This window comes from Lactuca sativa, chromosome 7, assembly GCF_002870075.4.
Source record: "Lactuca sativa cultivar Salinas chromosome 7, Lsat_Salinas_v11, whole genome shotgun sequence".
Classification (NCBI taxonomy): domain Eukaryota; kingdom Viridiplantae; phylum Streptophyta; class Magnoliopsida; order Asterales; family Asteraceae; genus Lactuca; species Lactuca sativa.
The window spans coordinates 55,807,554-55,822,412 of NC_056629.2; the positions used below are offsets into that span (position 1 = coordinate 55,807,554).

At 29.4% G+C, this 14,859-nt stretch overlaps 1 protein-coding gene, 1 long non-coding RNA gene and 1 other non-coding gene across 3 annotated transcripts; 2 read left to right on the forward strand and 1 right to left on the reverse strand.

Annotated features, from left to right (window-relative positions):
- Positions 1 to 2,325: 2,325 nt before the first annotated feature.
- Positions 2,326 to 2,397, forward strand: TRNAE-UUC (transfer RNA glutamic acid (anticodon UUC)). The gene has a single exon. It is a non-coding gene; the product is annotated as a tRNA-Glu (tRNA).
- A 489-nt stretch (positions 2,398 to 2,886) lies between these two features.
- Positions 2,887 to 10,115, forward strand: LOC111883921 (probable LRR receptor-like serine/threonine-protein kinase At4g29180). Its single transcript, XM_023880251.3, has 12 exons — positions 2,887 to 3,272; positions 3,417 to 4,487; positions 4,597 to 4,735; positions 4,833 to 4,904; positions 4,995 to 5,066; positions 5,165 to 5,245; positions 5,392 to 5,534; positions 6,153 to 6,379; positions 7,020 to 7,146; positions 7,974 to 8,036; positions 8,216 to 8,405; positions 9,432 to 10,115. Exons 1-12 carry the CDS (start codon positions 3,197 to 3,199, stop codon positions 9,868 to 9,870), a joined length of 2,700 nt encoding a protein of 899 aa, XP_023736019.1. The 5' UTR covers positions 2,887 to 3,196; the 3' UTR covers positions 9,871 to 10,115.
- Positions 10,116 to 11,988: 1,873 nt separating this feature from the next.
- On the reverse strand, positions 11,989 to 14,002 carry LOC122195955 (uncharacterized). The gene is made up of 3 exons (XR_008225161.1): positions 13,858 to 14,002; positions 13,504 to 13,654; positions 11,989 to 12,522 (listed from the first exon to the last, which is right to left on the reverse strand). It is a non-coding gene; the product is annotated as an uncharacterized LOC122195955 (long non-coding RNA).
- Between the last annotated feature and the right edge of the window lie 857 nt (positions 14,003 to 14,859).

Below are 14,859 nucleotides of genomic sequence, written 5' to 3' on the forward strand. Positions count from 1 at the left end.
TTAGTCTTATCCGGGTTCCGGGTATTTCGGGTACGAGTCCAACGGGTCCGGGTACTCGGGGTAAAAAAACCGGAACCGATTTTTGGAACCGGATATGTAAAAAACCCGGAACCGGGTTTAATGGTCCGAAACCGATTTTTGTACGTTTATAAAGTTTTTATATAGGAAATATAAATAAATATGTAAAAAAGCTTATAAGTTGATGGGTAATTTATCATAATCTATATAAGTTTTAAAAAATGAATATACTAGGAACATATTTTTGGTATATAAATTTGTATAAAAAATAGTGTTGGTTAAAGATGAAATATTATTTATACATTTTTATCTAAAGAAAATGAATGTAGGATTGGAGATGGTTGTTTATCATAATCTTAATTTGCATATAAGCCCTCATAATTAAAAAAAAAAAGAGAAAACATTAAAGTAATGGAAAACTCACAGATATGAAGCATGACATTCATCTAACAAAATCTTAGCCTATCTCTCATTCCCGTCTCTGGTGAACTTTATTTGTAAGAACCATAATTTACATGTAATATTAATATTAGATAAATGGTTATAAGTTTGGCTATATATGTTAAAGAATGGTTTATTTAGAAATTGTGATTTCGTCATTTGTAGGAAATTTTGAAAAATTAGCTTATGCAATCTTTTAAATACATTATACTGTAATAACTTTTGTAATAAGTTATAGTGTTTGATTTGAGTGAATTTTACTTTATAATAGTGTATTTGATCAAAAAGGGTGAAATCGAAAGTTTTATTATTTTTATTATCAACTTATTTTGTTGGCTTAATGGGTTAAAGTTCTATAAGCTTTTAGCCTATTTATAGTGGGTCTTTTACAAAAGGTTATATATTCATTTTGTTGTTTAGTTATTCTAACTATTTTTTTTAATTAGAACCTCTAATCATGTTACAATTAACTCATCCCTATGAACGTCCAATATATATTACAATCACATAACTAAAAACTCATATTTCACAGTAATATTAAACCAACTTTGTTATATCACGTTACTTAAAAAAAATTAATGTCGTCAATAACCTAAATGTAATTTTTTGTTTATTAATTTTTCTATAACGGTTGAAAAATTATGCGATTGAGGTAATTACAAAAAAAAAAATTAATAATAAAAATAAAAAAAATCTGGGTTTTCTGGTTCTAAACCCATTTTACCCGGTTCTAGACCTACTTTACCCGGTACCCTCCTATTTCCGGGTTCTTCGGTTTTAGACCCACTTTACCCGGTACCGTACCCGGAACCGGTTCCTATATACTGGTCCGGTTTCCGGTTCTAAAAAATCTCGTTAAACGGTTCCGGGTTTTCCGGGTCCGGGTTTGGACCCACTTTCATACCTAGTAGGATGTAATGTTGACTTCCAAATTATCGCACATATGAATAAAGTGAAAAAGTAACGTGTAAGTGATATCCTTTTCACCATATCACCATCATGGTCCGAGTCAGCATAATCAACCAAGACATTATTATGTGTATTAGCATCATAAACAAGACAGATGTTAGTAGTTCCCTTCAAGTATTACATTATACTTACCGCTTCCAATGAAGTTTTTCCTATATCATTCAAAACATGCTTGTCGTATTAACTGCATAATCCAATTCAAGTCTACAACATACCATAGTATACACAAGTTCATGTAATATGGAAGCTGGCTTTAAAACTCCTTAAATAAGTCAATACATAAAAATAAATCAACTTATCAAAAACTCTGCCAATAAGTGCTCATGAAATATTCCTATCAAAACATTCAAAAACTCCTTATTACCAGTGTTAAACCGCATTAACTCAATAAACACTTCAAATAAGCAATCACAAACACATACATAAAACTCTTTTTCTTAAAACAACCATATCCTATGTATTATCAAACTTTTTCATCCCAGAAGTTAATCTTATATGATTTGTTTTACTAAGAGCTGAATCGTTTAATATATATATATATATATATATATATATATATATATATATATATATATATATATATATATATATATATATATATATATATATATATATATATATATATATATATATATATATTATCCTAAAAGGTTTCCGACGATATGTACTAAAACTTTTATTCTCCATGATTAGAGACCCAAAACTCTTCCATGATACCATGAAGATAAAGATTGATGACATAATGTGAAGCTCTATAATAAAAAATAGTTTTTACTAAAGAAGTTCCTACCATTTACAAAAAATATTTGCTTCATGTTATTGTTGAAAAACATATATACTCAGCTATATTTACGATTAAATATATTATAATTTTGATGTGAGATAACAAACAACAATTCCATTGTCGTCCAGCGGTTAGGATATCTGGCTTTCACCCAGGAGACCCGGGTTCGATTCCCGGCAATGGAACTTTTTTCTTTTTTTTTTTTTTAAATTTTTTAAAATTTTCCCATATTTCTAGAGATTCTCAATGGGAATCTAATCTTTACATTTCATATATGTAAAACCGTTGATATATTCCTGTAGAATCTAATGAAATTGATGCTTCGGTTGACTTTTCTATTATCGGATAATGATTTAACGACTTTTCCATGATTATATACCGGAAATCTCATAATGTTTGGTCGGTTTCAACTTCTAGATGCATATGTTTGAATTTTCTTTTTGGAAGAACGATCTTATCAGTTGAATTTTCGTCATTTTCTTCATATACAACACACTAGATGCATATGAATGATTGGAGAAGCTAAAGTTGCTAATGGTGAATATAAAAAACACACAGAATTATATGCATGATGACTGTAATTTCCATAACCCGCACTTAAAGGATCGTGATTGCCACAATGTGTATATATACATGGGCTCCAATAATAAGTTAATAACACAGGCCAACTGTTTTGATGATATGCCTACTATAAAGTTCTTTGACTTCAAATCTCAAACTACTCCCACCTTGTATATGCATAAACAAAACCATATTTAACATCTTTTACACCTTTCAATTATCAGGAATTTACAAGTTCCACTTTTTGACTTCTTTCTAATTATAGAATACCCACTTTGCACGACTATTCTTGGTAAACAGGGACCCAATAGGCCGATAAATATGTTCTTCGAGTTTCTGTAGTAAATGAACAAACTCAGAGTCTATAATCTCTCATAGAAATTACAAAAATACTAGAGGGTTGTTAGTGGTTTTTGAATTATAATGATCTTCTTTCTTCATTTCTTCATTTTTTGTATTACTCAAGGTTTTGTTCTTGTTCATGCACAGGTTCAAACAGGTTAGCTCCATGAACTTAATTATGTTTTTTCTTTATTTGTTATAATCTTGTATTTTATATAAAGAAACTTTAGATAATAAAACCATAGACTATATGACAAATTGTTTAAAAGTTAAAACCCATATTTGGATTCTTGTTATATAGGTTATATAAGCATTGATTGTGGATCACCCGACAATTTCAACTATGTGGATCTTGATACGGGTATAAGTTACACGTCAGATGGATCATTTATATCCACAGGAGTCAACAAGAACATATCTTTACTATACGCGTATCCAAACAACCCAATGCTTCCACAACCTCTTTCTGATCTTAGAACCTTTCCTCAAGGGGACAAAAACTGTTACACATTAAGACCAAATGGAGGAAAAAGGAGTTTAAATTTGATTCGAGCCACTTTCATGTATGGAAATTGGGATGGAGAAAACAAACCACCAGAATTCGATCTTTTTCTTGATGTGAATCTTTGGTTATCTGTTAAATTCAAAAACAATTCTCATGTTGTCACTACAGAAATCATTAGTGTTGCTTTAGAAAACACTTTTAGTGTTTGTCTTGTGAATATAGGAAAAGGTACTCCTTTCATATCCGGATTGGAGTTGAGACCCGTTGACCGGTCAATTTACGAAATTGACCCTGGGATTTCGGGTTCTTTGGTTTTGTTTCAAAGATTGGATATCGGGTTTTTAAATGGGACAGGTCGATATGTAGATGATGTATACGATCGAATTTGGTCTCCTTATGTTTCGCCTTTGTGGGATTCTTTGAGTACTTCTATAGAGATAGATATAAGTGGAAATTACTATCGTGCCCCTAGTGAAGTCATGCAAACGGCTGCCACACCCAAAAATGGATCCGAGTCTTTGGAGTTTAGCTGGAACGTGTCCGATGCTGATACTGATACTAACACTGACACTGGTACTAATACTGGAGCAAAGTTTTATGTTTATATGTACTTTGCTGACGTGGTGGTGTCGGGGAGGAACCAAACAAGAGAATTTAATGTTTCTTGGAATGAAAAGCCACTTTTTGGAAATGTGAAGCCTCGTGCTTATTATGCTTCTACATTTTATAATTTGAAACCTTTAGTGGGAAATGAGCACAAGATTTCTATTCGAAGAAGTGTTGGGGAAAATCTTCCACCCATTCTTAATGCTATCGAGATTTTTAGGGTTCAAGAGTTTAAAGAATTGGCCACATTTAGTAAAGATGGTGTGTTTTTCCTCCTTTTGTTTGATAAATAAGTAAAGGGTGTTCATTTATTTGTTACTATAGCATCATAATCGATTAACCTTTTTTTTGATATTGTTTATATGTATAGTTAATGCAATAGAAAGTATTAAAACAACATATAAAGTGAACAAAAATTGGGTGGGAGATCCTTGTGGCCCAAAGAATTACTCTTGGGAAGGTGTTAGATGCAACTACACTAATTCAAATCCTCCTCGAATCATATCCATGTAAAGCTTTTCCTTTTCTTTTCATTTTTTAAAAAAAAAATGTTTATATTCTTTTATTTGTTTTAACCATTTACCACTCTTTTTAAACCGATCCCAGAAATCTTTCCACAAGTGATTTAACGGGGCAAATAGCTCCTTCCATAGCGAATCTTTCATCACTTGAAACATTGTAAGTATTCATAATTCATTGATTTTTTTTGTTATATTTATTATTTCAAAGTATTTCTTTTACTGATATTTGCATGTTGTATTTTATCAGGGATCTATCGAATAATAGTTTGACTGGTCAAATACCCGAGTTTCTTGAAGACCTTTTATTTTTAAAGTTCATGTAAGTACATTTCCTATATAAGTAAAAAAAAATATAGTATGTTGCTATTTTACGCAATTTATTAAATTACAATAACTTATTTTTCCTATTATTTTCAGGGATTTGAAGGGAAACCAATTATCTGGATATGTTCCTGAGTCTCTCTTGGAGAGATCAAGGAATGGATTACTCACATTAAGGTTCGGTCCTTTTTTGTCATTTTTCACAAAACTATCTTGTTTTAATTTTTGATAAAACCAAATGATTTTTTTTAATATAGTTGATATTTTTTATATTAAAGTTGCTATGTCAAATTGTCAACTAAACAATCTTAAATTTATTGCAGTGTGGACAACCGAAACATTTGTGATTCATGCGAAAATAAGAAGAGAAATATTATAGTTCCAATTGTTGCATCAATATTATCATTTTTAGTCCTCTTACTTGTATTCATCATTGCATGGAGAATTAGAAGCAAACAAAAAACTCGTAATATTTTCTCATCTCTGTCTCCTATTACTCTCTATTTCATGAAAATTGCAATATTTCCTTTTGGGAAAACTGAGATAAATAGCAATTTACTTTCACTTTATTTTTAATTTGATAATTTGATTTTTAAAAAGAGTTAGAATGCCATATCATAAAATCATAAAATGACCATCTATTTTGTGAAATTGCTTTTTCAGTGGCCCCCACATTATATTTTGCAAATTTTTATTTGTTTTCACGAAAATGCATCATATTTTACGAAAATTATTGATGCCATTTCACGTAAAAATTATGTCATTTTTTAAAGGAAAAAAAAATTTGTGAATGTAAAAAAATAAAAAATTCTAGTGGGAACTACTGATAAAGCAGTTTTGTGAAATAATTTTTATAACAATTTCAAAAGTTGGATAGTTTTTATAACATTTTTTGAAAGTTGATTTTTTCCCAACGATTTCATAAGTTTGATCATCTTAGTAACAATTTTTTAGTCATGTGAAATAAGAAGTAAAGTGAAAGTATGACTTATTGTAGTTTACCCTTTCTCTTGGAAAGTTTCGTAGTGGAAATTACCTTTTTGCCCATTACAACCATAACACATGTATTGAATCTTGTGTTTAGATATAGGGAACAAAGCAAACACAAACGAAGAAGGAAGAGCTTTAGAGTCCAACAACAAGCAATTTACATATGCTGAGGTGGCAAACATGACTAATAACTTTCAAACACCAATTGGAAAGGGCGGATTTGGAACTGTTTACCTTGGCCAATTAAAAAATGGCAACCAAGTTGCAGTGAAATTACTCTCTGCATCATCATCTCAAGGATACAAAGAATTCCAAAACGAGGTATCCTAATTCAACAATCATTCAACAAAATTACCATATTGCCCTCACCCTATTTATTGTTGGTACAGCTCCTTGAAAAAAGCACACACAACACACACTACTTACGTATGTATGCGAACGTAAACTTGCAACACATAGAATATGTAGAAGGTTGTTATTATTATATTCAATAAACAATGTTACACTAATGCAAGGAAAGCTACTGCTATATATATATATATATATATATATATATATATATATATATATATATATATATATATATATATATATATATATATATATATATATATATATATATATATATATATATATATACTACTCTAGCTATGTTATCTATTTAATTAAAAAATCATAATCACATTTCAAAACTTACTCCTAAAGTAAAGCAAGATATGGGATAAAATCCCTCATGAATCGGTCTTGTTTTTGAATAAGTAAACCTTTTTTATTTTCCGTGTTTATTATTTGTGAATATGCTCCATAAGTTACCCATACCCGTAAGTTACAGGATCATGACCCATTGACCCGTAAACAAAACTATTGAACCGTGATCCACTACCTGTATCTGTGACGGTGTGACCTGATAAATAAACGATTAATCCAATATTTGTTGATATTATTCATGGCATGAATGCAGGCTGAGGTGTTAATGAGAGTTCATCATAGGAATTTGGCATCTTTTGTTGGATATTCTCATGATGATAAGAAAATGGCGCTTGTTTATGAGTACATGGCTAATGGAAACCTCAAAAATTATATTTTAGGTATTTTATACCATTGAATCTTGATATTTAAATATTTAATGGCTTTTATGCTATGCTTTAATTTTAGAGTAAATTTCATAAAAGTCCTTTTTTATTTTTATTAAACCTCAATTTTATTTTTATTTTCTGAAAAACCCTTGCATTTTTTTGGTTTTTCCAAAATGATTAATCTCATAAAAAAACTTATGTTTTATGTTTTTTTTTCGGAGTAAACCTCGGATTTATCTTTTTTTTGATAAAAACCTTGTATTTTTTCATTTTTTTCAAAAAACCTTTAATTCTGTCTTTTTTTTTCCTAAAAAAACCTTCAATCTTCTAATTGTTTCCGCATAAATCCTCAACTTTTTTAGTTTTTCCAGAAAAAAGCCCTCACATTTTACAAACTTTTTCGAAAAAAAAAAAATTACTAAAAGGGTCAGATCGAAAAAAACAAAAAAAATACAAGGTCTTTTTTCAGGAAAAAAATAAAGTTCAAAGTTTAATCCGGGAAAAACAGAAAATATAAGGTCTTTTATGATATTAACCCTTTCCGAAAAAACCCTTAACTTTTTATTGTTTTTTCGAAAAAACCCTCAACATTTTAATTATTTTCGGAAAAATCTTCAACTTTTTTAGTTTTTGTTCAAAAACCCTCACATTTTACAAGTTTTACTGGTAAAAGGGCCGGATAAAAAAAAATGAAAGAATGTAATGCCTTTTTTAGAAAAATAAAATAAACTGAGGTTGCATCGGGAAAAAACACAACATATAAGCGTTTTTTATTTTTTTATTTTTTTTATTATTTATTTATTGAGATTAGCTCTTAATTTTATTGGATTTTATTGCAGATAGAAGTGATCATCCATTGAGTTGGGAAACGAGACTCAAAATAGCAATAGATGCAGCACAAGGTGCATATTCATTAAACTTTATTCTAAATTGTCTAAATCTTTCTTCTTTACATAATTGCAATTTGTATAAAGCAAAAAAATTTCTTTAATTTTTTTACCCATTTATAGCAGTGTAAATTGTTTTGTATTTTGGATAATACTAAAGATAAATGAAAGTAGGATGCTATAAATGAATGCAGGATTGGAATATCTACACCATGGTTGTAGGCCAGCTATAATTCATAGAGATGTGAAATCAGCCAACATTCTTCTTAGTGCAAATTTGGATGCAAAAATAGCAGATTTTGGTCTTTCATTAGGTCTTCCAAATGATCAAACTACTTTCATCTTCACAAATGTTACTGGAACAACTGGATATCTTGATCCAGAGTATGTCTTTCCATCTTTAACATATTTTATATTTTTATGCTCACTTATTTTTTCCTTCCCTTCCCCAACATGCCCTTAAAAATCATTTATCCAAACAACTCTTAATATAGAACTTAATATAGAGGAAAAACATATTATAAGTTTTTTTTAGAGTAAATTACATTTTTAGTCCTCAAGAATAGTTGATTTTTGCAATTTTGTTCATTGTTTGAGGTTTATGTCAACATTTTTAGTCCCTCTTCCAAAAAAAAAATGACTATATTTTTGTGACAAAAATCTCAAAAATTAGTTACACTGAATGACAATAAATAGTCGTTTTATTTTGAACAAGGACTAATGACACAAGAACCTTAAATAAGGACCAAAATTATAATAGAAAACTATTTCGGACCCAAAATTTGTAAAAATCAACTACACACAAGGACCAAAAATATAATTTACTCAATTAAAATATATAAACATATGTGTCAAAGCATTATGAAATTATAACGGGTTGATGGGTTACCTTGCTGATGTGGCATCCATGTTGCATTGTGTCGACATGGATGTTATGTCATCTCCGCATCAACATGGTAAAGTAACATTAATAGTTTAGTGACTTAAATAGAAAAAATTGAATATTCTGCTAGCCGTTGTGTAGTTTAATCGAAGATTAACTTACATTTTTGGTTCGTGAATATTGCTATTTTTTTTTTCAATTTTGGACCCAAAAAAATCCTCTTGCAATTTTGATTCTTATTTGAGATTCTTATAACGTTTTTTGTACCTATTCCTAGAAAGATGACTATCTTTGGTCCCTGAATATAATTGATTTTTGCTTTTGGTCCAAGGACAAAAACGTTATGAAAACAAGGACAAAAACGTTATGAAAAACGTTATGAAAACATCATATAAGGTCCAAAAGTTTGCAAAGGGGAACTTTTTGGGACTAAAATTGAGAAGATTAGCTATAATTAAGGAAAAAAATGTAATTTACTCTTAATTTAATTATAATGAACTAGTTATAAATTTTATATTTCCATTTAGGTACAGAAAATCCCACAACTTAAACGAAAAAAGTGATGTATATAGTTTTGGAATCGTTCTATTCGAATTGATAACGGGTCGACCCGCGATCATAAAAACCATGGATCATATCCACATTTTGCAATATGTTGGCCCGTATCTTGCAAAGGGCGACACCACAAGCATCATAGATGAACAAATGGAAGGCGACTTTAACTTAGATTCTGTGTGGAAAGCTATTGAAGTTGCAGCTGTGTGCACACGAAATGTGAGTAGCAAGAGGGTGACCATGAATGAGGTTTTGATCGGATTAAAAGAGTGTTTGGATATGGAGTTGACATGTGGGCCGAGAAACGGGTCAACTTGTGGGAACATGAAGATAGGTGGGTTGAGAATCGACTATTCACCTGAGATTTATTCAATGGATTTTGAGGTCATGACTGGACCCTCAGGGAGATAGTGAAAATAGTATAAACGACTTGCAATTTGATTGTGTTGAGTGTGAATAAAGACTACATTTATCCCCTAGATCTATAGATATAGACTTCAAAAGAACTGATTTTATCATATAAAAAGGTTTAAAGGCACAACTTGTTGCCCATTTGTTTTCTCACTCTTTGTATTGTGATAACTAATGATCATAAATTAATGATCTTTATGGGTTTAAAAAAATAAATAAATGAGAATGTGATTTAATTCGGTAAATTATATATATAAGTGTTTTTAAAGAATACAATTGCATGCATACGCATGTTTGTAAAATTTTATGTGAAAATTAGGGGCGGCCAAATTGGAATATATGATTTATTTTTCAAAAATCTATTTAAATATATTTTTTTAATTGTGGTAGATTATAGATGCCATTCAATAAGCAATTTCATAATCGGAATAAAACCCCATCATTTTGTACAAAATTTTATTTTGTTAAAGGGTACCACATTTAGTGGTCATTTTTTGACTTTCTTTAAAATTTGATGCGAGTCAAGAATGGTTAGAGTTGATCCCTCAATTTTCTTTGATCTATTTAAAAAAATCTATAATATGATTACAAAAATGATATTATTAAACTAATAGTATAATTTTTAGATAAAATTACATAAATGGTCCATATCATTTACAAAAAAGACCATATCTAGTTGCTCCCTATGGGAGTATGGGAGTTTTGTGACATTGGTGATCCTACGCTTTGATGAAAACCTTACACTGCAAGGCCTTATAGTTAATTTCGTTAAAAAATGGTCACATATTTATTTCACTCAAATTTGGTATTCTTTTTTCTTATTAAACATGTTATTCAGTTTTGCGGTTTGGTAGTCGATTCGAAGCTTTTTAGGAACCACCTGAAACCAAAATAAGCATTATTATTATTAAAAACATATTATAATATGTTTAGATATATTGGAATATTTATGAAATCTCCATGAATAGGACAAACCTTATTCCATGGCATCTATAGGACATAACTATGCTTATACAAGGTAGGTCCTAGGACCTATTTTTTTTTAATACAACAAATATATATAGAAAAAAAATGTTATTTTTGCTGAAAAAACTTACATATTTTTGCTGAAAGACCTACCTATTTCAAAGTTATTTACATAAGAAACCACGTGGTTTTTGATTTTAGATTCTTCACTAGGTATCTACACGATGTTCTTATTTATTTTTTTTCTTAAGAAAGTCTCCAAAAATGCTTAGTTGATCCAAAATTTATGTTTCTATCTTTTATTTGTTAGGAGAACATATCCTGTTGAATATATTTTTTTAGAACAACTATTCACACACCCATTAATTCTACTACTAAATCTAACACATATCCTGTTGAATCCTCAACCATTTGCAGGAGAACAAACCCTCTGATTTATTAGTTGAATATTTAAACAGTACCTTATAAATCCTTAAAATCGCATCTATATATGATTTGTAAACAATTTGAATAACCACTTCACACCCAAATAATCTGAACCGAGTAAACTTAGAGAGAGCAACACATGATCATGGGTTTCCATTTGAGGATCTTTGAAAATCTTTTAGTAAATATTGGACCACTTTGACTGGTCGTGTAAATGAGTAAACAAACTTTGCTCTTTAGTCATCAATCTTTGGCCCCACATGCCCACGTATTTATCTCAATATATTTTCTCCTGAGATATTTTTTTCCCTTTTAAAGGCCCTTCTAAAAGCAAGGTATGAGTATGACAGTATGAGTCGCGTCGGGTAACCAAGGTACACGATTACAAATTTACAATCATTATTTTGTTTAATGTTAATAGAAATGGATTGTGTTGAATAGATTATTTAATAATTATATTTTTTTAAGTTGATAAATAATTGGTGTAAATTATTAAAAAGACTATATTAATTTTAATATGATAATAAACCAAATATTTTAATAAAATGATTCAGATGCTCACTACTACAAAACGGTGTATACAAGTCGCCAATTAGGACCCGGTTTTTGGAAAAACCGGGTTATATAATGGAAAAACCGGGATCTAAAACAGGACAAGCAATATGACCCGGTTCATTTGAAAAAAACGGGCTATATATTACACTAAAGTAACCCGGTCCCTTGCATAGCAACTGGGACTTTTGTTGTATGGGTATATGACCCGGCCTTAAAAGAAGAACCGGGTTCTATTAGTGTATATTACCCATTTTTTATGAAAGCAAGTTATTTGACTTTTTTTTGGTATAAAAACTACATACCCTTACAGTAAACAGTGGTCATATCACCCCCTATCTTCCAATTAGTCAAGTTAATGCTCATATCTTGTTTCTTTTTTATATTAGTTTTTTCATCTAGAACATAAGTAATCACTCATGTGATGATTATATTGCATTTTGTATTATTATTTGTATAGGGAACAGTTTTTTTTTGAACAGTTGATGTATAGACATCAGTTTACTTTCATGTATATATTACTTTTGACCAATGGTGTAGAATTACATGAAAAAATAGTCATGTTCAATAAATTACATCAAATTAGGACTACATATTAAAAAGAATTGAACTTAGTTCACAAACGATGTCCTCCGATGTACTTTGATGGTTATAAATACAACAATACTACATCAGTTACCATCAATCCCTCCATTGATATTGTTGTAGCTGAAACAACAAAACAATAAACAAACATCATAATCACCACCTGTCAACAAGTAGATATATACATTTTCAACTAATAACAGGGCAGCACCAAGAAAACAGTTGAATTTCAAAAAAATAACACTAGGGGCAAAATGGTCAAGTTGAATCTAAAGGGATGAAGTTATCTCGCAGCCACCCAATTAGTAGCACCAGAACAACAACTATCATGAAAAAGCAACAAACTCTCATGAACGGGCGTCTATCCAAAGGAAAATCAGCAAACTCAATAACTATTTAGTAAACATTCACCAATGTTACTTGAAAAGTCAGCAATCAAAAACTTTAAGCAGTAGCAGCATAGTAATAATCAACATCTTTACGAGCGTTTCTATGTCGGATACTAAACAAAAAAAATGGGTTCTTTGACAGATGAGACCTATGTTTGCTCTCTGTTTAATGATATCCTTATCTCTTTTGAAATTTATGTACTCTACAAAAAAATAGATAAGCTACACTCAAAAGATAAACCGATCAAGAATAAACTTGTATTTAAAGTTATAGATATTGATAAAAAAAATCTGAAAGATAACTATTGCTGATTCATATGATTATCTAATTAGTTGCTATTTATTCTTCCATTTACACACACGTAAAAAGAAGAGACGACACATCAACAAACTTGTATTTGTTCATCAATTAGCATACGCAATAAATCAAGTGAACAAAAAGATAGAAGTTGATTTGTAAGTATCTCTAATCCTAATTAGGTGCATACTTCTAATTGATTCCACTTCTTTGAAGCTACATTCAATTATATGATAACATAAGTTTACTGTTTAGTTATATATGCAGAAAATAGATAAATCTTGTATGAAGGAGAAGAAAACCGTATGCTACAGCACACATACTCTTCTTCATTAAGTCTTAAGTATGTATTTTTAACCCTATTCTACTCAAATTTTCACATCTGAGTCGGTTAATGTTTTAAATTTGAAAACTTACAGATGAAGTTTAACAGAATCTGAAGCTGTTAAGGGCATAGAAGATTGCAAAGATTCAGTTTCCTCAACAATCGAAGTTATCTCTAGTCTCGTTGTAGCCTTCGCAATATCCCTTGGAATTAAAGATATCATCAACACAATCTCTTTCATCTCTGGCACCAACAATCAACAACACATTCAAAGGTAACTCTCAAATTAGAAAATAAATTTTCTTTACATGTAAGTAGAATTGAAAATCCAAAACAGTGTTAAGACTGAAAATCTCAAATTGTGTTGACTAGATACCATAAAACCTAAATTTGGTTTCAATAAACATGATTTTAGTTGAATACGACATACACTGAAGTATTATTACCTCAAATCAATGTAAGATTCATGATCCTTCTGCATTCCTTATATTCACACCTAGGACCGAGTTTATAAAGACTCTACTAGGAGAGTAGATTAACAGAGACGATGAATCTTTCTTCCGCTATCAGCCTTTCGTCTCGCTCTCTCACTTTTTTCATTATCATGTATAGAATGGTCTTTATAAAGGATTAAAGACGATGAAATATTTGGCGGAAAAAGTCCCGCCTTCCGGTAAAAGTCCCGCCTTCGAATTTGTGATATCTATAAAAGTCTACATTACGTATCATTCATTTGTTACTTGTCATATTTTTTTCTTTTTATTTTTATTAAATATTAAATAATTGTTTATAATTTCATAACATCTATTAGGCTTAGATTATCCCATATATCCCTTAATATATATAATAAACAACACTAAAGTTAATATTTATATTGACTTATATAATGTTTTAAGACTTCTTTCTTAATTAAGGTCTTTATTTTAATTATATAATGTTTTACGACTTCTTTCTTAATTAACGTCTTTATTTTAATTGTTGTTTAATATATCACAATTATAATGATAATAGGAATTATGTTAAAATATTATATTATTTCATCAAGTTGTTTTAAAATATTAAAAAAAATTATTTGTTTGAAATTAAAAAGATAATAATAACAAAACATTAAACATTAAGCACGTCTATAAATATATAAAAACAAATATATTACAAAATATCATCAATAATGATTATTAGTTTATTTGTTTAATTCTAGAAAACTATTTATATTCTTATGTATGAAAATGGTATATTGTTATGTGTAAAATGTGGTATATTTTTAACTGATGCAAATGTTAAAAATTTATGACAAAATGTTATAAAATTTTATAAAGGTATAGAAAAATATATTGGTTTACATAATAACTCATTATATTTTATAATTAAGTATGTTGGTTTTTTTAAATATACGTCATTATATTTGAATCATATGAATACATATTGAAGCTTATTGAACCGTAATAAAT

Coding starts and splice junctions, on each gene's coding strand:
- LOC111883921 (XM_023880251.3), top strand. CDS start 3,197: ATGATCTTCTTTCTTCATTTCTTCATTTTTTGTATTACTCAAGGTTTT. Junction 3,273..3,416: donor TCATGCACAGGTTCAAACAG/GTTAGCTCCATG, acceptor CTTGTTATATAG/GTTATATAAGCATTGATTGT. Junction 5,535..6,152: donor TAGAAGCAAACAAAAAACTC/GTAATATTTTCT, acceptor TCTTGTGTTTAG/ATATAGGGAACAAAGCAAAC.